This window comes from Ruditapes philippinarum, unplaced genomic scaffold (assembly GCF_026571515.1).
Source record: "Ruditapes philippinarum isolate M1 unplaced genomic scaffold, ASM2657151v2 ctg1308_1_1_1_1, whole genome shotgun sequence".
In the NCBI taxonomy this organism is placed as follows: Eukaryota; Metazoa; Mollusca; class Bivalvia; order Venerida; family Veneridae; genus Ruditapes; species Ruditapes philippinarum.
In genome coordinates, this window is record NW_026858950.1 from 83456 (window position 1) to 106172 (window position 22717).

General features: G+C 31.1%; 1 protein-coding gene across 2 annotated transcripts in view; it reads right to left on the reverse strand.

Annotated features, from left to right (window-relative positions):
• LOC132754758 (thrombospondin type-1 domain-containing protein 4-like) overlaps positions 1-22504 on the reverse strand; it is a 53404-nt gene extending 30900 nt beyond the window's left edge. The window contains exon 1 of one of the 2 annotated variants that reach the window (XM_060745447.1): positions 22041-22504. In XM_060745447.1, the coding sequence (XP_060601430.1) occupies positions 22041-22078 (38 nt within the window). In that variant the 5' untranslated portion in view covers positions 22079-22504. The remainder of the gene's footprint in view (positions 1-22040) is intronic. The other variant, XM_060745448.1, reaches the window with a different exon arrangement.
• Positions 22505-22717: the final 213 nt, after the last annotated feature.

Here is a 22717-nt window from a genome sequence, read left to right on the forward strand (position 1 = left end):
GGCAATGAGGTTTGTCTCAAAATTTCAAGATTTTCATTGATCAGTGCACATTCTGTGACAGTTTTTTTATGACCAATATACCAGAAATTGGAATTTTAACTTGTAGAATGTGGTTAAATTCTCGGACCATGATCGTATAATGACGTCACATCTTATCAAAGTCACAATTCTGATACAATGAAATATTGCCTTCCCGTAAATGCCAAAAATATTCATTATATGAGTTTGTTTTATCTTTATAAGATGATGTTAGATATGATGATGTATGTAAAATTTTAATTAAAAGTAAACCATTGTTTAGCTAATAAATGCATTTTGCGCACTTTGATACCGACACCAAGTGTACACTTCCGGTTTCATCATTTGAGTATAAAACAAAGTAAAAAACACTTCCTTTGTAGTCGAAGTCAAACGTTAAATTTATACTAGAAATAGAAACATTGAAACTATTCACGAACTCATCAAAAAAAACAAAGTAGACGCCTTGTTGAAAAACATGTAGGAAGAAAGATGCAGACGACTTTTATTCTGCCCGTTTAGTGTTCATTGTATACGGACGCCATTTTCCCAGCTGGTTACTCAATGACTTTGGCAGAAATACAAATATATTGTTTTACAGTTTACAAAAAAACTTACATAAATCAATTGCAGTAAAATAACAAACACAGATTACCTAAGTAACCCAAGAAATGTGCTGATGTATAAACCAGGCGTATGAACACATGAACATTGCCACAGATAGACGGTAATTCGGCTTCTGTAACAAAACTCAATCATTTCTATCAAAACCTTGTCAGGAAACAATCCTACGCATTATGGAAAGAAATGCTCGTGTTTTTGTTCTTGGAATTTTAATTATTCCCATGTTAGAACAATATAAGTAAGCTTGCAATCCTTAATGATAAAGTTAAACTTTGTCCAGCATCACTACTTACATATAATCAAATATCTATTTATTTTCTTTTATTATTTTTGCATTTTTAAGAGTTTGCACAACAATTATCAGGGAAACGAAGTAAAGTGTGTATGTTTTTAAATTATATTGTGTTGTCTATGTAATGTTATTATGGTAATATAATGTATATATATATTTATGTACTAGCATGCTGTCTTATTTTGGGTTTGTACTTTTGATGATACGTGTACTTAAATGTGTGCACAAGCTTAGCGGAATCATAATGTAAAGCTGAAGCTTTATGATCAACAAAAGATTTATACAACTGTATGGGATTTACTCTTTAAATATTGATATAAGATTGTCTTCTGATTGTTGCATACAGAACTCTCATGACGGAATAAAAGAGCATAAGACTGTCCCGCACATACAAATAAAAATGAAATAAATGAATAAATAAAATGAAATGATAAATAAATAAATAATCGAATAATAAAATAGATAAATAAGTAAATAAAATGATAAAATAAATAAGTAAATAGATTAAATACGTAAACAAAATAAATAAAATGAAATAAATAAATAAATAAATAAGTCAATCAATCAACCAATCAATCAATCAATCAATCAAACAATAATATAAGTAACTAAATAGATAAATGATAAGAACTCTACTATACAGCTAGCATATTAGGTTCTACATAAGTAGGAAAAAATCTTTCAAGTGGTAAAAATATGTCTGATTTAATCGTGAATATTTCTAACTGTAGGTAGCATAAAAAGTTCGCAATTTACCCATAATTTCACGTTTTTCACACACCTATTAAATGAAATCTAGTATTATAGTGACTTACTTTATGATTTACGAGGAGATAAGCTAAACTAATTTGTATTAAATGCAACGTAATTCTAAACTTCTGAGTTATTTCAATTCATCTACATTTTTAAAGTTGTATTCTTTTCATCTATTAATTTAAGTGAAAAGAACGATGTGGTAAAATTACAAACACCGTCTTAAGGCCGTTAAAATAGCTGATGTGACTGATATAAAAACTCATTTGTTAACATAGGTGGGTATAATGTAGGTGTTGAATTTAAGTAATAAAGAATAAATGTGCATTTCAATCATATCATTACATCATATTATATTACAAATGTCGTCTGCAATTGTGAACAATCCGAAAGATGTTGACACTAATTGCAGTTTCACCTCAACGCTCGAGATGTCTGAAGCTTTTGATACTAGACTACCTCACAACTTAAATTAGAGACAGAGTTGCACAGTGTTCAAGTTCATAACGCTGCTTCACTGCATTTTCAAACCATAGACAAATTTACATCAAACCCACCTTGTCACAAATTTACTAACACTTGTTTACCTGACTAGGACCTAAATGCTGAAGGTTAAATGCACATTATGCCTCAGAAATGATTTTGAAAAGGCAAGCATGAATTTTATAATATTAAAATGATAAGTTTAGAGCATTTTGAATGATTATCACATGAAGAAAGTAGCGCTGACTGTGATTTTTTTGTCATAAAAGTAGCAAAATGTAAACAATGTAGTATTTTGGCTTCCATTCAAAATAATAAATGACTATATTTTTACAAATTGCCAAAATACAACAAGAGCAAAAAATGCGGTTTTGATATTGGCCAACGACGAGAATTATTTTTTGTAAACTATAGTAGGACACAAAGAATAAATAAAAGGTTTTTGAGAAATGAAAATAAAATCATTTCTGAAGCATAACGGGCCTTTAATTAGAAATAGCAGTATCATATACTTTTATTAAAATTAACACAATGTTCGTGTACACATCTTATCAAAACGTATGTGAACAATTTATAAATATATACATAATTAATAAGTAAAAAGTAATTTAATCTTTTTTTAAAGGCACGAACAATCGCTAGTAAAAATAAAACGTATTCAAGGAATCATAATATCAACTATGACACAATTCATTAAACTGTAATAAAATGCATGCATTTTAAAATCACGTGATATGTTAATTGATGAGGTTACTGAATCAAATTTTCATGTAACAAGAAATAACAAATTTTAATGACTATTTACTTTCATCGTTTGCATGTTTAGGAATTTCTCGTCTGCTCGTTTTTTTTATTATTTTTTTTAATTTATCTCTTGATCAAAATTAAAAAAAGTGTTACTGCCTAATTACTCTGAAAATGATAAAAAAAATCTTCTCCTTTTTTCTCTTAGCCTTGTGTCACAGGGTGAGAAAAATGTGCAGGCTGACCGGGACTTGAACCCGGGACTCTCGGAATACCGCACCGCGGCTCTACCGACTGAGCTATCCGGCCGCTCACACATTTTCCCCCTAAATAGTGAACAGTTCTGAACCGTGACACTTGCCTGATAAATTTTGTGATATCAGACTCTTGTTTTGATATTCTATTTATCATGTTTGCATTTTTAATATGCGTGTCATTCCTTGAGAAATAGTTCCAAATGGTTTTAGCCAAATGACAGAGAGTCTTTAAAATCTAAAAAAGTATTTGTACCTAGTCTCGTACCAAGTTATTTGCAAGGGCTATTCTGATCGCTGCATGCAGGTCGAAGGTTAAACAGGATTAGATGAAATCATCGAATAAAACTGTCGGAAATAGTCCGTTATAATGACACATTGCTTCCTTCATGAGAGTGTAGGAAGAAGAGTTCGTGTCACCAACTTCCGGTTTCCGTGTTACAAACCACAAGTGCAACACGTGCTGTAATTCTAAAGAAAAACACCATCATACGAATACCAGAAGTTGTAAACACCGTAGCGAGTACATAGTCCGGTACAAATCTTTAAAAATTTCTGCAAATAATCATATATTTATCAATCAATGTTCTCATTAAGATATTATGGATTGGTATGAAACACTTCTCTTCTTTTATCTCAACTATTCCGCACTAAGCTCACGATATATGCGTTATGGTTGCATCATCTATGTGCTTTATTTTAAAATCAAATGACGTTAAAATAGACAGAGAAAAGTATATTTGGCAAGTTGGGAAATATGTTAAAACTTATTATTGTATTATATTATACATGTATGTGTTCCTTCTTTATTAATATAAGAGTCAGCGAGCCTTTAAATAGTAAAATATTCAAAAAGGATAGTGACTGCTTGACCAGGCACTATAATTTTTTTGTTGGACCGTTAAAATTTTGCGAGGACTATTTAACAAAAGCACGCGTAATATAAGCTGACTGCCAACAATTTGAGTACATTTTACAAGAAAAAGCGATGTTATATAAAACCACCACGCAATATACTTCGAAGTCAAAGACTGAGGTCCGTGCAAAGTTTGCGGCTGACTGGGAAACCACATTAATGCTATGAGACCCTCTGTGCTGTGTTTTATTTTTAAAACAGCGTATAGATAGATAGCTAACAGAAAATGTTTTCTATTTATTTTTAGTGTCCAACTTTTTTGTCAGCCAATGGAAACGCTGTATTTCTTCCAAGATCATTATTCGCATGGTAATTGTCGGAATTTTACCCAATGGGAATTGCCCAAAATCTGCCAAGGGAGATTTCCAAAATAATTTTATCAGAAATATCCTAGACCAATTTCCCAATGGAAAATATATTTGTGTATGGAAACCATCCAGATATTCCTTTCCAATGGAAACATCCAAGCTTAATATCCAACATGGGAAATATATGGACTTCTTTTCCAATGGGAATAATCAAAATATCATGATAGATCCTTTTAGTATTAATATTTTCCCATGGAAATCGGATAAAATAGAAATAGCCTATGTACATTGTATGACTCACGATCGAAGATAATTCTCCCATTGGATTTATCAGAGATCATTTTCCTTTTGGAAAAGTCTAAGGTAATATTTTCCCATGGAAAACGCCACAAATAAAAATAGCCTATGTACATTGTGTTACCCATAATCAAAGATAATTCTCCGATTGGATATATCATAAATCATTTTCCATTGCATTGGAAAAGTCCAATAGAATATTTTCCCATTGGAAACGTCTGAAATAAAAATAGCCTTTATACATTGTATGTCCCATAATCAAAGATATTTCTCCCATTGGATAAAATATTTTCCCATGGGAAACGTCTAAAATAAATAGGCTATGTAAATTGTATGACCCATAATTATCAAAGGTAATTCTCCCATTGGATACATCATAGATCATTTTCCCATTCTAAAAGTCCAAGATAATATTTTCCCATGGGAAACGTCTAAAATAAAAAAAGCCCATGTACATTGTATGACCCATCATCAAAAATAATTTTACCATAGATCATTTCCCATTGGAAATGTCCAAAGTAATATTTTTGCCATGGGAAACAGCTAAAATGAAAAAAAAAACATGTACATTGTACGCATTACCCATAATCAAAGATAATTCACCCATTGGATATAGCACAGATTATTTTTCCATTGGAAAAATCCAAGATAATATTTTCCCATGGAAAACGGCTATAATAAAAATAGCCCATGTACATAGTATAACCCATAATCAAAGATAATTCTCCCACGTATCATAGATTATTTTCCCATTGGAAAAGTCCAAGATAATAATTTCCCAGAGGAAACATCTAAAATAAAAATAGCCCATGTACATTGTATGACCCATAATCAAAGATAATTCACCCATTGGAAATATCATAGATTATTTTCCCATTGGAAAAGTCCAAGATAACAATTTACCATGGGAAACTCTAAAATATAATTTTCCAATGGATATTATATGACTCATATGGAGATGAAGATAAGCATTTTGGTTAATATAGGATGCATGTTGCCATAATAAAGATTAATCGAAAAATGACACCGGAAATACGTGATAGTTTACGCATTCCATATATTTATCAATTATCTGACCATATGATGAAAGGTAATATATGGTTTTGTTTTTGTCCACCAATATTAAGATTCAATAAAGCTTATCATCCTTTTCTAATAAACATCGAGTTAAAAGAAAAAATGGCAACAATAAAAACGATTAAAATTAAATATCCCTTGCCCTAAACATGAATAAAATAAAATAAAAGCAAGATTATTAAATAAATAAAATTAAAAGAATAAATAAAAAAAAAACAATAATAAAGAAATAAAAAATTAACCTGCAAACAAATACAAAAAACAACATATTTACAAAAACAACAACAACAAACATTTATTAAAACTGATAGTAATCGAGAAATTCTTCGTGACCTTGACATTTTATGGAATGCTATAAACGTTTAAAGTGCCACTTATCTTACTTATCGCTATGAATGAATCGTGAGATATTTTTATTTGTCACTCCATGCCGGGATTTAATTATCTTTAATGTTCTATTACCACTGTAAGCGTTATGAAAACTTCCATTTTAACGATAAACATGAAAGTTAATTAAGGTTATTGGAATATAAGATGTTTATTTGTGGTCTCTCACTTACTTGTACTTGTTCTTTAATCTTACAAGAACATGTTCCCACTCAGACGACAATTTCATATCATTTAGTTATGACTGATTTCACAATGACTAATAGATAAAAGATAGAGCAATTGCTGCAGCTGCTGCTACAGACAACAATATTTTGCTGTTTATGTTGTTCATGTTCGTTTGTTTTGTTTTGTTGCTTGCTTCATTCGTAGTGGGCGTTGTTTCCAATCCATAGCAGACTTCTTTAAAGCTATTTAAGTCTTCCAAATAATATAATTTATATAGTAATAACTTTGCTTTTTTTTCTTTGGCAATTGGTATAATTTTTTTATTATAGTGAGTTAGTATTTTGCATGAAAGTCAAAATACTACTTTGTTTACATTTTGCTACCTGTACAACAAATAATTACACATTCAACGTCACTTTCTGAAGCTGTTTAACCTCTAAGAAGCTCTAATTTTATTACAAAAACATAAGAAGAATTAAAACAAATATTGATTTCTGAGATATAATGTGCCTTTAAGGTAAAATTTATGTTAATGATACTTAGACTATTGTAACGTTATAAAATGATTATAACAGTTTTGGTGTAACAGCACCTTATCTTAACTGCAATGAGTTGTCTATTCTATATTGTATCATTCTTTGTATAAACATTGCTTAGTTATATGCACCGAGACTTTTGCTGACAAATTTGTTGACACTATTGCTCACTATTTTCCTGACAATGACAATATTATTGAGAACTTTGCTGAGAATATTGCTGACAATTTTGCCAACAATTTTGCTGTCAATGAAAATATTTTTGACAATTTTGTTGACAATTTTGCAGACTTTTGTTCAATCAAAGTACTTGAAGTACTTATGGGGGCGAATTTTCGAATTTCGATATATTGTTTATTGATTCATTCTTTTAATAACTTCCCATGAAGTCCTCAATGGGAAAAATACAATTATTATTTAAGAAACGCACACAAATGATATTATTTTTGACCTGAAACCCCTTTAATATTATTTAATATAAGATGTTTCGTAATTATATAAATATTCGCGGCGCTATGTATTCACTCTATTACACGTATAATACATATGATAACATATGTAAGAGATGTAACATCTATATGTATACAATTTATTGCTGTGCTGGCAGAGAGATTCTTTGTATTTCACAACAAGATATCGTCTGCTAAAATGAAAAGTCATACTTTAGTAATAAAGTATTAATATTCAATCTGTTATTGCAGGTGTCTATGTTGTTTTATTTTATTATATAGTGAAAGCTATCACATTTCTATCTTTATTCTTACAAAAGAAAGTATTTTAGGAAAGTATTTTATCGTTGGTAACAGGTATTTTGTATTTGGGTAAAAGTAAACAAAATACTTTAATCACGCAAGCACATGTTAAACAACATTGCACATTTAGCTTATATCAATACGACATGAAATATTACATTAGATTATTACATTAAATATAACATTAAAATTACATTAAACATTATATTAAATATACAGTAACATTAAAATTATATTACAATAGATTTTACATTCAATATAACACTTAATATTACATAAAATATTACATTTAATATTACATTTAATGTAACATTAAATATTAAATTTGAATATAACATTAAATATTACATTTTTTATTTATTATTATACTATAATATATATAACATTTTAATTTAAATATCAATGACTTCGAATGCGTTATAAAAGCTACAATGTGTAGTATACTTTTTTATTTTTTTATTAAACCTTTTCTTATTTATTTAATGTAAATAATCGTGAATCGCTAAACAAAATTTTGGAAGAATGCCAAAGACATCTGCACGAAAGTCACGGTTTTGTTTAGAGATTGTTTCATGTCACTTACTTCCGGTTACTTAATTGACGTACGTCAGATGTCAATGAATTATTTAAGATGGCATTATGTCAAGTATTAAACACTTTTACCGTTTATGGAGTGCATACTTGTAGGAGGTTTGAGTCATAGAGCAATGTCTCGGTGCTTGTTCTGTAATGCCAAACAAATCGTCGTGTCAAAGCGGGCATTTGGATATAATGAAGATCGTTCTATTAATTGAACAAACTGTGTCTCTATTGAGTTCAGAGGCCAAGTGACGGAGATTGTGTTGGTAATTGATCACGGCAATAAGCCACTTTGAATTCACCAGAGCACAGTTCAACCACTGAATCGTTCCGATGCAGACTATCAAGCAGTTTACCAGTACTAGTCGCTTTGAATTTCGCAAGGAATTGATAACTTTCGTGTATGCCAGAGCTGATTTACAGCGCGAATGACCGTTGAAAAGATTTTATGGTCAATCTCAACGAAATTGGCCTGTACGTAACGTCCGGAAATCATCCCGGATCGCCAGTTTGACAGTCCATGGCTTAAAAGAACAAATGACAGACATAAAGGCCTTAATGTGGCTTATATTGCTCACTTGACTTTCAAATACACACATCTTGTGCTCGGGTAAGCCATGACGTATATAAGTCTACATTTTGACATTGTCCCTAGAAACATGGCAGGGATCTGTACATAATACCATAAATTCTATGTAAAATACAAGTATGGTAAATTCTTTTTCGAATTGTAGAAAAATCTAGTTGAAGATAAGGTCACCTATTAAAGATTTATGCGGGGAGCAGATGTACAAAACATCCTAAAATTAACGCTGTGTGACGAAAAGTCATGACTTTAATATACTTTATAGATGTACACTAAACGTTGCCACTGTCTAATTTTCTAAGCTCTAAGCGTTGCATTTCCGACGAAAACATGTCAAATGACGAAACATGGACATTTCGCCCTTAAAGAGGTAACTATGTCTGGTTAAAATCAAATTAAAAAATGGAACCACTATTGTGCTGGTCAACAACAAATAAGTACGGCTGACGATGGACAACCAGTAACTTTCAAAGTTTTTGTGTGTGTACTTTTATCCAAAACCTTGCATGAACTTTTGGAACTCACATCATCCGTAACCAAAATATCTGTCTCTAATTAGTTATACAGGCATATAAACAAACTTATAATATTGTTGAAGATAGATAGAACGTCTGACGCCTTCAGTGAACTATTTCATTCACTGTATAATTATAAAGAACATTGAGCAAATAACCTGTCAGCAAACAATCCTACATATTTTAGAAATACTGTCACATCTGTTTGAATAAACATACTGTTGGAGTAACCCCTCCTCGGCAATACTCGGCATAGTTCGCTTCTTTCCGTATAATATGTTGACCGAACTTAAATGAGCTGTTATTTTAATTATCTGAAATTATTGTCTAATTGTTTTATTTTATGATGGTCAAGATCTAATCGTATATGTAAAGTACATAAATAGGTAACTCACTAAACATTTACCGAATTATATATATTTTTTTATGTTCGTCCTTTTTGTTTGCATACATATGAAAACTTTTGTATATAAATGTGTATTTTTATATATTGCATCGTCAAAGTAAATGCAATAGGTGTTGGTGTTGGTAGTAAATGCAATTATGATAACCGTTTCTTATTATACCGCACGATTGTAACGTCGCTTTTTATTGGATAATCGTGGCATTGATATAAGCTCTATTATACTTCATTATCATTGGATAATCGTGACGTTAAACACGATTGCTGTCATGTTATGGAAAAAAAACTTTCTTTTTTCCTGAAAAAATAAAATAAATCAAAACGATTGATCAGACAAAAAGATATTCACGAAGATGCGTGCACTTTTATCGGGCAAAATCTTTCAAATAGAAAGACCCTGGCTCGGGTAATATTTCCAAACAAACGTTTTTTATATTACTAGTTATATGGATTTTTGACAGGTTATATGGCTCTATATAAACAGTTGTTTACATATATAACGCGAGCCGCTAGTCGAGTATATATCGTGATTAGGCTTATATTAATAACTTCAAAATGACGTAATTATGGTCGATATGGTTAGATATAGCACGCCACGTGACGCATTTTCTTCGTCTGACTTATTAGATAAAACCTGAAATGTTTTTTTCTGCAGAGATAATGCCAGCAATCATTTGAATTCAAAGCATTATTATTATTATCACGACCCCGTACAATAATTTTGTACGAAAATCGAATTTTGTGATATAAATTTTATCTTATACTTTTTGTTAAATATAAACATGTTTGTGCATATAATTACCATCACAACACAAAATGGAGTGTGCACAAAGCGTGATCATCTTCGCACAAGAATGATAAAATTTGTATTTGATAAAGATCTTTATTATGTTCGTTAAATCAAAAAAAACAACAACAACAAAAAACCTATTAACGTATTTCGCAACATTTGTTGCGAAAAGGTTTTTAAGTAAAAATTAAGGAAACAAAATTTTTGGTGCAATATAGTACTCGACCGCATACCTTTTCAATAATCGACGTAAAGGATGTAGTAACTGCGCATGACACTTTATTGCAAACTTTAATTTATTAAATCATTGCGTGTTTTTAAACATTTTTTATCTGTTTTTTTATTATTATTATTATTTTATTATTATCATTATCATCATCATTATTATCATTATTTTCCAGTTTTGGAAATATTGTTGTTTACTTAATTGTCACTTAGAAAAGATTCCTTGACGAGTACATGTTTTGGCTGATTCAATGCCGGTAGATCAAATGCTTTCCATCTGAGTTATTTAGACGTTTTAATACGAAGCCAGTTATAGTATTTTTACATTGAGAATCATATTTTATTTTCTCATGTAATAAACGGTATAGACATGTATTTTATGATGCAGTATTGATCCATCATGGCGGGGTATTTTTCAAATAACTTCCCGTCTTGTTAAGCCCGAGAGCAGATGTATGCATATTTATAATGAATTATTAAATCATTAAATAATTCAAATTCTTATACGGATTAAAATCAATCCGTCAATATACAGGAGAAGAGTTAGTATTTATCTATTTGAAAATGATCTTATATACTAAATGCTACTCGTAAATTGTATAACAGTTTTCCATGTTTTTAAGACCGTTTCCTGTGCTTCGATAGTTTTCGTTCAAGGTTTCACGACATCGAATTTCAAAGACGAACCGCCATGCATTTTCCGCTTTACATTTTATACTGTCAAAGAAACCATTAAAATATGTTTACCATTCACTCGTCTTGCAAGTGTTGATCATAAAGAAGATGAAATAAATTATTATTACCAGATTCAAGTTGAAATACAAGTGAAGTTTTTGATAAAAAGTCAACGCTTGCTTTGACATTTAACATTTGAGAATATTCCCAGTAGCCTACCGACTCGGGTTATATTTCAAAACAACCGTTTATATAGGGTCATATAACCCGTCAAAAATCTTTATAACTAATGATATATTCGTCTGTTCATATTTATTCCATACTGACGCAACACCAGTGTTAAAAGTACACCATCTTCATAAAATATCATATATATTTTTGTTTGATCAATCGTTTTGATTTATTTGTTTGATTGACTTTAGGTAATGAATGTGAGCACTTTTGTGTTATATAACCAGTGGACCAAAAAACGTTATACTTTATGTTAATTCTAATATGCTAAAATCTTTTCCTTAAAGAGCAGTATGTCAAGATTATATTATTATATCTCGATGTTTACAATACCTTAAGTACAGATAGGTACAATTATCAAAATATGAGAGGGTTTTTATCTTGAGAGTATTGTCAAACCTGTGATAAAGACCACCCCCCTATAAAGACCATCCTGTAAATGAAAACCTCTCTTTGACAAACCTTCATTGATAAAAATACTACAGCAATAATTCCGAATAAAGCCCACTTGTCTATAAAGGTAATGTGTGGTCTCTCCTTTGGGTGGCCTTTTTTACAGGTTTGTCTGTATAAAAATATATCTCAAATATCTTCCCTCAAATATATATCAGGTATCGTAAGAACCCCACATCGTTTCCGTAATGATTTCCAAATCATGCTATTTTAAGTACACTTTTTTCTAAAAAAATACTCTTTAAACAATCTTGAAAATCATATACTTGTTGTAGATTATAAATAAGACGGATAAGCACGCTCAGTGCATTAATAAAAATCAAACTTTTATATTCATCTGTTAAAACAACTGTCTGGCAAATTCCTCACCAATAATTGTTTCTTACAGAAAATGCATCAGAATACAAATCCCAATTAGAATCATTATTTTTTGTTATTTTTTTCTACAAGGGTTTCGACATTGAAGATTTAAATGATAGAGTTCAGTGAAAGAAGCAACATTACTGTCTATCTTCAGAGCAATTAGATGTGGTTTTTTATGTATGGTAATCTAATTAACAATTTTCTTAGATTACTTGAGAATTCTCTACCTTTCAATTACACTAGAATAGATATATATACTCAGCGATGCAAATGTTAAACAATACATTTACGCTACTTCCAAGTAACACGTAGACGTTCAAGGCCTATGAACGGGGAATCAGATAAAAAAAATCTTTCATTTTTATCTTATAATTTTCGTTTTTAAGGTGTCATCCAGTATTTCTTGCACCGCTTCCGTTTTCAATCGGAACACCTCAACTATTTTTCTTGAGCCAAAAAGTTGTTATTGTTCCGTAAGTGAAAAGTAGATTTTTTTCAAAAAGAACTATGCTTATATATAATTGATTAACAATGAACACGTGCTCTTAGTATCAATATGTAAAATGCGTGTATTTAATTTTATCGGGAACGCATATACCTCTTTTACTAACCTCTTATCCCCTCCAAAACAATTTCATTTCATTCTACGACTGCGTTCTCACACCACTTCAATTGGGGGAAACAAACAACGTTATTCTTTGAATGGTTCACAATATATGGTGACGCATTGAATGCTCACCAAGTTAAAACAAGTCTGCAGATATTTCTGACGTTTTGCGGTACCTATTTTTATAAGTATTGTCATCCTTAAACATGGCCAACAAAATTTATAGATAAAGCTTGATGGTAATTGACTGGATTTAGGTGCTTAATTTAATGGTACTGTATGGATAATCGTTAAGTACTTATGAAACTAATTAGATACCTGGTATTTGTTATTGCACCAACATATACGATATTAATGTGTATCTAATAAACTTGCATACGACAGTGCACTCTAATGTAATACAGTTGACTCTCGGTAACTCGGAACTCAAGGGACTGGGCATTTCACTTCGAGACAAACGGAATTCGAGTAACGTGGATCTGCCGCCATTACGTTTATATTCGTACATGTATAAACATGTGCCTGATTGAATGTTCAAAAAAGTAGGTTTGTCATTGTTGAGCGGCAATGCTGCAATATTTAACCGTTAAAATAACTACAAACAAGAAATAAATAGAAAGATGTTATTTAAAATTTAATACATGTATATTAATAGTGAAACATTAACACAAACATTCATTTCTATTTTCTGAAATGACATAAGTTTAAGTACTTTTACTTCTAGGTAAATCAGTTTTTATTGGTATGTTTTGCCGGCTTCTTTTTCAATAATATGAGTTGAACATGTCATTAAAATATCAAATAAAACAGACGACTAGGGTGCAATCATTATATAAGTCACTAAGTTTTGTTTGTCTTTTTATTTTACAATTTTACATTTTATACATTGAGTATTGATGGAAAAGGAAAATATAAAATAAAAAATTGAAATAAAGAAGCGTTGTGCGCGTAGTAATTCTGTATAAGATTGGACTACTTGCAATTGCAAACGATGTTGTCTTGATTCCCAGATGTTTTGACCATGGTAAACAAAATAAACGAACGGTTTTGGGAAAAAACGTGGTTATAACTACAATAATGTCAAATAATGTCAACACAGATTTTATCTATTCTTGACGCGCTTGTGATACTGATTTTAAACAATTTACTTTAAATGCAGTAAAAGCGTTTTTCCCTTTCCATTGAACTAAAAGTACCTAACAGCCATTTATAAACCGAAAGCATTTTTTTCTTCCGACATAATTGTTTCAAACTTAAGTAACATAATCAAGTACAGGTAATAGAAACTCTGCCAAGTGTTTTTTAATCACACCGTTTGTTTTTTTGTAATGTCAAACCTGTAGCCAAAAATGTTTTTACAAATGCTTTGCAATTTCTCAAACAGATTTACGTGTTTGAACTGAATGGACCTCAATCAGTCAAGTCTAGATTGACTCGAGTTTAGTTTTAGGAATCTGAGAAAATATTCAAGTGTATATGTATTGTAAATAAGCAAATATAACTACAATCGCATCTTCTCGGCCCTTTCCGTCTAACTGCGGATAAGATTATTATTGATAATAGCCGAGCTGTTCCGATTAATATAACAAAGGACATGCTATATACCATTCTGCTGTTACAGTTATACGATATGACATACGCTTTTAAAATCCTGAAGGTGGCACTAAACACACTTACTATTTTCCTGCCATTTGTATAATATTTCGTTTAAACTATACAAAACCGTTTAAAAATTTCGTTTATAAGATATAATCATTCGTTATATCGTTTAAATACACGTAGCACGTGGCTTTGCATATGCATGATGATATGGTGTAGGAATCCTAATGTCTAACAACATTTTTAGCTACTAGTATATAACTATAGAAGGTTCATGTACTAATAAGGTACCAGATATGATGGCTGAGTTGGTACGCTCTTTGTGCGTCTAGTTGGCGCTAGCGACAACACAACAAAGCGCCAAACGGCGCGTTGTAGGACTTTCGTCTTTTCGTCCTGTCTCTAGCACGGCACTCGAAAGGGCGCGTTGTCGTGCGGCGCGTTGCTGCAATGTCGCCCTGTCGCTTGGCTTATAAGCCAATCCTTCAATTTGAACCGAGCGACAATGTTACATCGCGACAACACACCGCACGACAACGCGACGTTTGGCGTGCCGCGCAAAAGCGTACTAAATCAGCCATCATAATCAGAAGTTAATTATACCTGGAGTACAAATGGATTTTAAAAATTGATGACAAATAATGCTCTCGAGGACTATTGCTGCCTTCATGTGAGAGAAAATTTACGTGATTCCAATAAGACTTTCAATCTTGACTTATTTGCCGGTTTGTTTGGTTTGTCTGTTTTTGTTGTTGTTTTGTGGGGTTTTTTTTGTTGGTTTTTGTTGGGTTTTTTTCTGTACAGGTACCTAACATGTAACAAATTGGGTTTAATATTTTTTTTCTTTTTTCCTTTATAAATCAATGCAAAATAAAAACACACATATATAACAGTAGCTATAAGCACAAATGGTATACACTGATAATATCTATCCTATTTAATATCACTTAGTGAATTAACCACAAGGATTTTCATCACCACTACTCCAGCTAAGGTTTACATTTTCACCTTTTAAGACATTAATGTTTTAATAATTTGTCTGATTTTTTATCTTTGAAACCAATACCAATAAAAAATGCCGGCGTCTTATGCATTGCTAGGTATACACGGTCTCGATTTTTGTACTAAAATGCTATATTAAAACATAAAAAACAAAGTTTGTTAAATTTGTATAATATTTTGACATGAAATAAATCAGCATGCACCAGCATATATAATCTCAAAAAACAAGTACTAAGCAATGAGATTATATTTTCTCGCTTAAGGAAATGTTACTTTAATCAAACAATCTCTTATATAATGATGTGCATCATGTACTAGTAAATAGTCACTATAGGAGGCTTTTGTCAATTCAAAGAACATAATTATAAGTATTTACTTTTGAATGTTTTTTTTCTAAATAAACTTTGTTTTTAAAATATTTTTTTTTCTGAATCAGTAACACTTTTTACACTGGCATATTACGTGTGTCAATTTTCTATCATAGCACATACCAAAAATAAAAATAAAAAAGAGATCCGAATTTAAAACTAATTGGAAAAATGACTTTTTTTGCAAAAAAGGAAACCTTATAAAATAACATATTTTTTTAAAAGTAAATTTTAACTTTGCTTATAGTCAGTTAGGAGTTTTTGTCTTATTTGATGACGTCATTGATATCTTTCTACCATGTGACCACTATCAACCAATCAACAAACAGTTGCGTTTACAAGAGATCGATACTTTGGATCCCCACTATCATTAACCTTTGTGGGGGACGAGAAAAATAAGTTTTGAAAAATAAGAAAATAAAACACCTGTAATTGAGCACTTTAAAGGGGAAATCTGCGTGAAATCGTAAATTATATGTTTGAATGTAACCTCTTTACAGTTTGATATACTGATTTTAATATTTTTGTTAATATATGTGATTTATATCTTTAAAAATATATACCACAACAAATGATACTTTGTTAAGTTAACAGTCGATGTACTGTTTTATGTTGTCACAAATATTAAAACATTTTTATTTATTTATATATCTAAAGCAGGTGTAAGTATGCTACTTAAATGCGAGTCACGTAATTTTCTAACGTAAAATTGCATGCTGGGAAATAATATCGGCTGCTGAAATATTAATAATGTGTAGCCTACCAGAGCAATAAAAACTGTTCGCCCCTTTCCGATAAAGTTATTATTGTTGATAATAGCCGAGATGTTCCGATTGGTATCAGAGAAGACAATCGCAACTACTCGGCCCTTTCCGTCAGTCTTCGGATAAGGTTATTATAGATAATAGCCGAGGAAGTTCCGAATGCAGAGAAGATACAATCGCAACTTTTCGACCTTTTCCGTCAGTCTTCGGATAAGAATATTACTTTGGACAAAAGCCGAAGACGTTCCGATTGGTGAAGACACTGAGGATCTGCTTTTGTACCATGCTGTCCCAAAAGCGATTGCGATCGTTTATATCATTTCGTTGCATATAATCAGTTTTAAAATGTTAGAATATAATCGATCATGATAACAATTTCATTCAGTTCTGAGCGTGTAGCAGAAAAAGGAAAATAAATTTGTTTAAATTATTGAAATGTTGCATTAAACAATTAATTGTATGATGATAAGATGTAATTGGATCTGTCCATGTGCCGGGAAATAAGCGTGTCACCTGAGCTAACAAATCAAAGCACAGAAGGCGCTGACTTTGTTTGGGTCACAGAATGTCAGAAAGGTGAAGGTTGTGAGATTATGAACCAATTTGTATTTGTATAGTGCCACCACTGCTTTTTTTAGTGTTATGACTGTAGTAAATTGGCTATAAGGCTAATTGTAACACTGATATTCAACTCAATGTTTATTTGGCTTAAACAATTAAAAAAAGTTGCCTTAACTGGGATTTGAACTCCGGATCACTCGCTTACTAACCGAGCGTGTAACTCCTCGACTACGGTGAAAACCACATTGTTCTAAATTAGAATTTGTAACCCTTTTGCAATTTTTACGCAATGGTTTTCCCTTAATTTTTCGGCGTTAGTGTACTTATAAAGGGAAATAACCGCTTCGAGGAGTTTGGACTACTTCTGGTATTTGCAAAAGAAGCACACCAGAGTCTAAAATATCGCTACCATTATTTGTTTGGTCTGACGACCCAAACAAATAAAAACTATCCTAAGCTGAAAGGTTTAACATAAGATATAGATTTTACTACACGATTTTGTAATAATTATTTTCTAAATAATTAAACAATGGATTGTACGGGATTTACCCATACATTTTATATGAGATTTACTCACACATTTATGAGATTTAGCCATAAATAGTATGAGATTTAGCCATGAATTATATAAGATTTAGCCATGAATTAAACGAGATTTAGGTTTACATTAAATAAGAAATAGTTTAATTTAAATAATATATGAAATTTAGCCATGAATTATATGAGATTTAGCCACGAATTATATAAGATTTAGCCATAAGTAATATGAGATTAAGCCACAAATAGCATGCGATTTGGCCACGAGTTAAACAAAATTTAGCCATACAGTTAATGAGATTTAGCCATATATACTAGTGATATGCTAGCAATTGGTCCTTTTTAAGCTATCATAGTTATATTGTGATTAATAAACATAAGACGACAAAAGCGACCTCTACCGCTCGATCACAGAGTCCATGGTGACCACGAGGAGAACTACCATTGCAACATTATTCTAAATTCAATAGCAGCAATTTACAAAACATCAATTAAAAATCAAATTATTTGCGTTTAAATTTTAGTTTTAAACATTTTGAAATACGAAAAAATAAACTACTTTTCTGAAATATGTTAAAATATGTTTTGCAGTATGAAATGAGATATCTGAACTCCTGAACTTTGTGTTTGTCTGTAAAAAAGTAAAATTTCACACAATTAATTTATTCACAACTGTGACATGACCGTGTTTCACGATCTTAGCCTGCTATATGTTGTCGTAAATTTCTATATAGGATCTTAATTGAATTTTGACATTTCTGAAGAGGGACCAATTAAGTAATAGATGTAGCTAGAAGAAAATAAAAACGATTTGAATTTGTATAGAAGAAATTTTGTAAACCTATCTGGGAAAATTAAATTGGGAATGTTAAATGTCGACCTCATCGTTCCTGTGCATGCTATCAAGCAGTTTACCAGTACTAGTTGCATTCACTTTTGCAAGGAACGAGTAACTTTTGTACATCCCAGAGCAGAGGTACAGTGTGAATGACCATATAGAGGATTGCATGATCAATCAAAACGAAAGTGACCTGTACCTGCACCGTCCGGAAAACGAACCCGGGTTACCTAATTCACAGTCTAACGCTCTTTTGGACGGTTTTTTTTTATTATATTATTATTATTTTATTTGTTATTAGCTGGTACCATTGACAAGCGTTTATTTACGAAAGCGGCGTGACAATTACGTATGGACTTAATTTCTAAAAGTAAATGTGTTGCAGCATGAATACACAAATAAATTATTTGGTAAATTGTATGGGTACGAAACCATTTTTATACCACTTGTCCCTCACCCTGCTGGTTCGAATCCCGGCAGGAATAACGCATTGTTTCATGTGAGGAAGCTGTAAATGCAATCGGAACTCCTCGACTGTTATTCTTACCCGAAGTTTGACGAAAAGGGTCGAGAAATGCTGTGAATGCTACTTGTTTGTTGTTCTACGCAGGTGCCCGCACGTGATGCAAATAATATGCGCCGAAATACTTTTTGTATTGCTGTTGTAAAATAATCAGATCTACGCTTATCCACATTTTGTGCATTAGTGCACCAAATCATGCTAATAAACAAATGTGTTTTTAATTTACCAAAATATACCCGTTTTTGTGTGTGTGCATATCACAGAAGTTAATTGTGCAAAACTGCCAACATGCCTAAAGTTTTTGCTATTAACAATAAAACTTCAGTTCGAATAAATTAACCAATTAGATTTATTAACATATCAGCAAAGCGAGTATAGTGGTAATCAATAATGCATTAGAAAAACGAGCGAAAACTGAATTAATGTAGTACTAAATGCACTAACATGGTAAGAAATAATATCTTACTAAAAAAACTTGTTATTAAATCATAACAGCTTTCCGCGTCATAGGTAGCACTTAATTTCATATTTACCTACTTTTGATTTTTACTGATATTACAAGCATTTTTTATTTTCATTTTTATAGTATATATATTTGCTTGTTATTACCGCTGCACGACTCTTAATAAACCCCTGCATATAAACTAGATTTCCCACGAGTCTATGAGTTTACATTACTCCTGGAATTTCAAGAAGCACGTAATCTTAATGTTACTACAATTGTCTGTCGAAATCTCCCCCGTTAGAAATAACTCTTGTCACAAAGTTAATAAAACGAGGGAGATTCTTGAAGTATCTTGAAGTATTGTTACATTTTCTAGTTTAGTTTTTCAGAGCATGTTTTGGACCACACTTGTATTAATGTTGTTTATAAATAAGAGATATTTAACATTAAGGTGCTGGATTCGTTTAATAGAACGCCTCGATTCAATAACGCTCACGTGACTTTATTACTATGCACTCGAAGCCCATATACTATTTATGCATAGATATGTCACGGTTAAACGCATTTCATTTCTTAAATAAATATGACAAAATATTTGTGTGTCTTTAAAACCATGCAAGAATTGTGCACTCTGTGCATGTTAGATGTATAGTTATCATTTACAAATAAAAACACACGTCAATTGATAAATTATTATGGTTCACCATACGAACTGTTCAAGATAGAAATTGGTATACATGTATTATGCAACCTCCATATAGCGGACTCCTGTAGAACAAGTACCCTCTTTACATCTACAGTTTCAATTCTGCTAAAAGTAGGACTTATGATAAAATTTAACCCGTCTTAAAGCAACTTCTCTCAACAACAACCAAAAATCTTTGTATCATTAAAGGTGTTGCTTTGTCGAGGTTGTACTGTAAACTTACGACTCGCGAGTTTTCAATAAGTGTGCCAAAAAATTATTGAATTGTTTAAATTTCTTTCTTGGTTTTAATACATGAATTCTGCCCGGAACGTTTCATAAATGCATTCTATACTACACCAGTAGTATCATTTCTATCTAAGATAGTTTTCCTTCCGCTTTGATACATCTGTGCGGTGAACAAATGTCTTACATAAGATACAGTACAATAGAATGTGTGCATGCCCGCCAATTAAAAATCTACTCCGAAGTTCTACAATCACAAGGGTATCGTGATAACAACGTCGCGTGCATGTTGGCAATAACGAATATATGCATTGTTTATTTAATTAAACGTACTTACTAACGCCAAATAAATCATTTCGATCTATGCATGCAGCAGAGCTATTTAAGAAATGTATTTATGATTTTTTTTAACATTGCCAATAGATTAAGTTTCAAAATTGATGATTGTATGCATTATTTAATAATATGAAATATTATAAGCGACCTATCCCAAGTTGCTTTGCAAAGCACGGACTTTCTGAACTTGATAAAAACTAATCTCTCACCACCCCATGTGCTCCGCTAGTAATCATATTTTTTTTTTAATATTTCACAAAAAATATCTAATCACCCGTGCAGCGAAAACGACTTAGCGATATTAAAAAAACATATCAATCATTTAAATATTAAACATGCAGTTAGCGCTTTTCACTAAATACCCTTGATATTTATATCAGTTTACGATGTTTAAAAAAATGTTACTCCATAATGTGATTTTCTAATTGATACAAAATATTTATCAATTTCGGTAAAGTATTATAGTGTGCTATATAAACGACATTAGAGTGAATTTCCTGATATTATAAGATTTTAAAGTTGGCAAGTTTTGTCTTAAGGTACTCTACTGTAATCTATAAATAGTAGAATAATGTAAAAATACAACAACAACAATAATAATAATAATAATGATAACAATAATGATATTAATAATAATGATATTAATAATAAAATAAAAATAAAATAAAACATGCTTATTGTATGATAAATTAATTACTTTATGAAAACTGTTGTGTTTTTATTTTTTACTTTTCTTATTAGAGTTAAGACTTATGGTATTTTTTTTTAACAATCCGCTATTACATGTTATTATAAGTCACTATTTATAAGTTAAATTTTGAATAAAAAATTATAGATATTTACCAGAAAATAAATATATCTAAATAAAATAAAACAAGAAAAATACGCATATTAATGTGATGTCATTTTATGCATTTTAGAAGATGTAAAGATATTAATTCATATATTTATCGAATTGATTTAACTTCTTCACTTCAGTACACATATCTGTATAAAATATTTCTCAAACATTCTTTGAAAATAGATAGATATCTTATTTTATTATATATGTAATGATGACAGACGTTTAAAAGAATTAAAAGGCACAAAAAAGTATTTACCTTTTCAGTGACATGTTTATTGACACAAGACTAGTCATTAAATCCAAAAACTTTGTGGACAGAATAACATTGATTTTATCCTTTCACATACTGTATCCACTTTCAGTTAATAAGAAACTCGACATAAATCCTTGTTTTATTGTCGCATTTACATTTCTAGGTCTATTAAGTTTTAGATGATAGTCTTGATTAAATCGTATTTCAGAAACTTTTATAAGATGTTAACAAAAAAACTTGTCGATCATCTCTGAAGGATTCCGAACGTGGGATGATGTTGCATTTAGCGAGACTGGTGAAATACAGCTTGTGTCTACATGTTAAATATATCCTTCACTTAAAGCGAACTAATTACAAAACCACAAATCTTAAAATCGCAGCGATATATTTGTACAAATAACCCGCCAGCTTAAACTCCGGTGGGTGAAAGAAAACAGTTTCACTGCACACCGTGTCTATTTACACCCGCTTCTTAGTTTAATATACTCCCAGCATCGTGAGTACAGTAAAACCTGTTGACAATGAAATCCCCATGTTTTTTTTCTAAAATCTTATTGTAATCCCGCAACCTGAAATCGCATTCGAAATACCCGCACGAAGTTTGACGGAGAGGGCCAAAAAGTCGCGATAGCTGGTAACTATTGACATATTCCATGAAAAAGCACATGTTTGCAAACTAG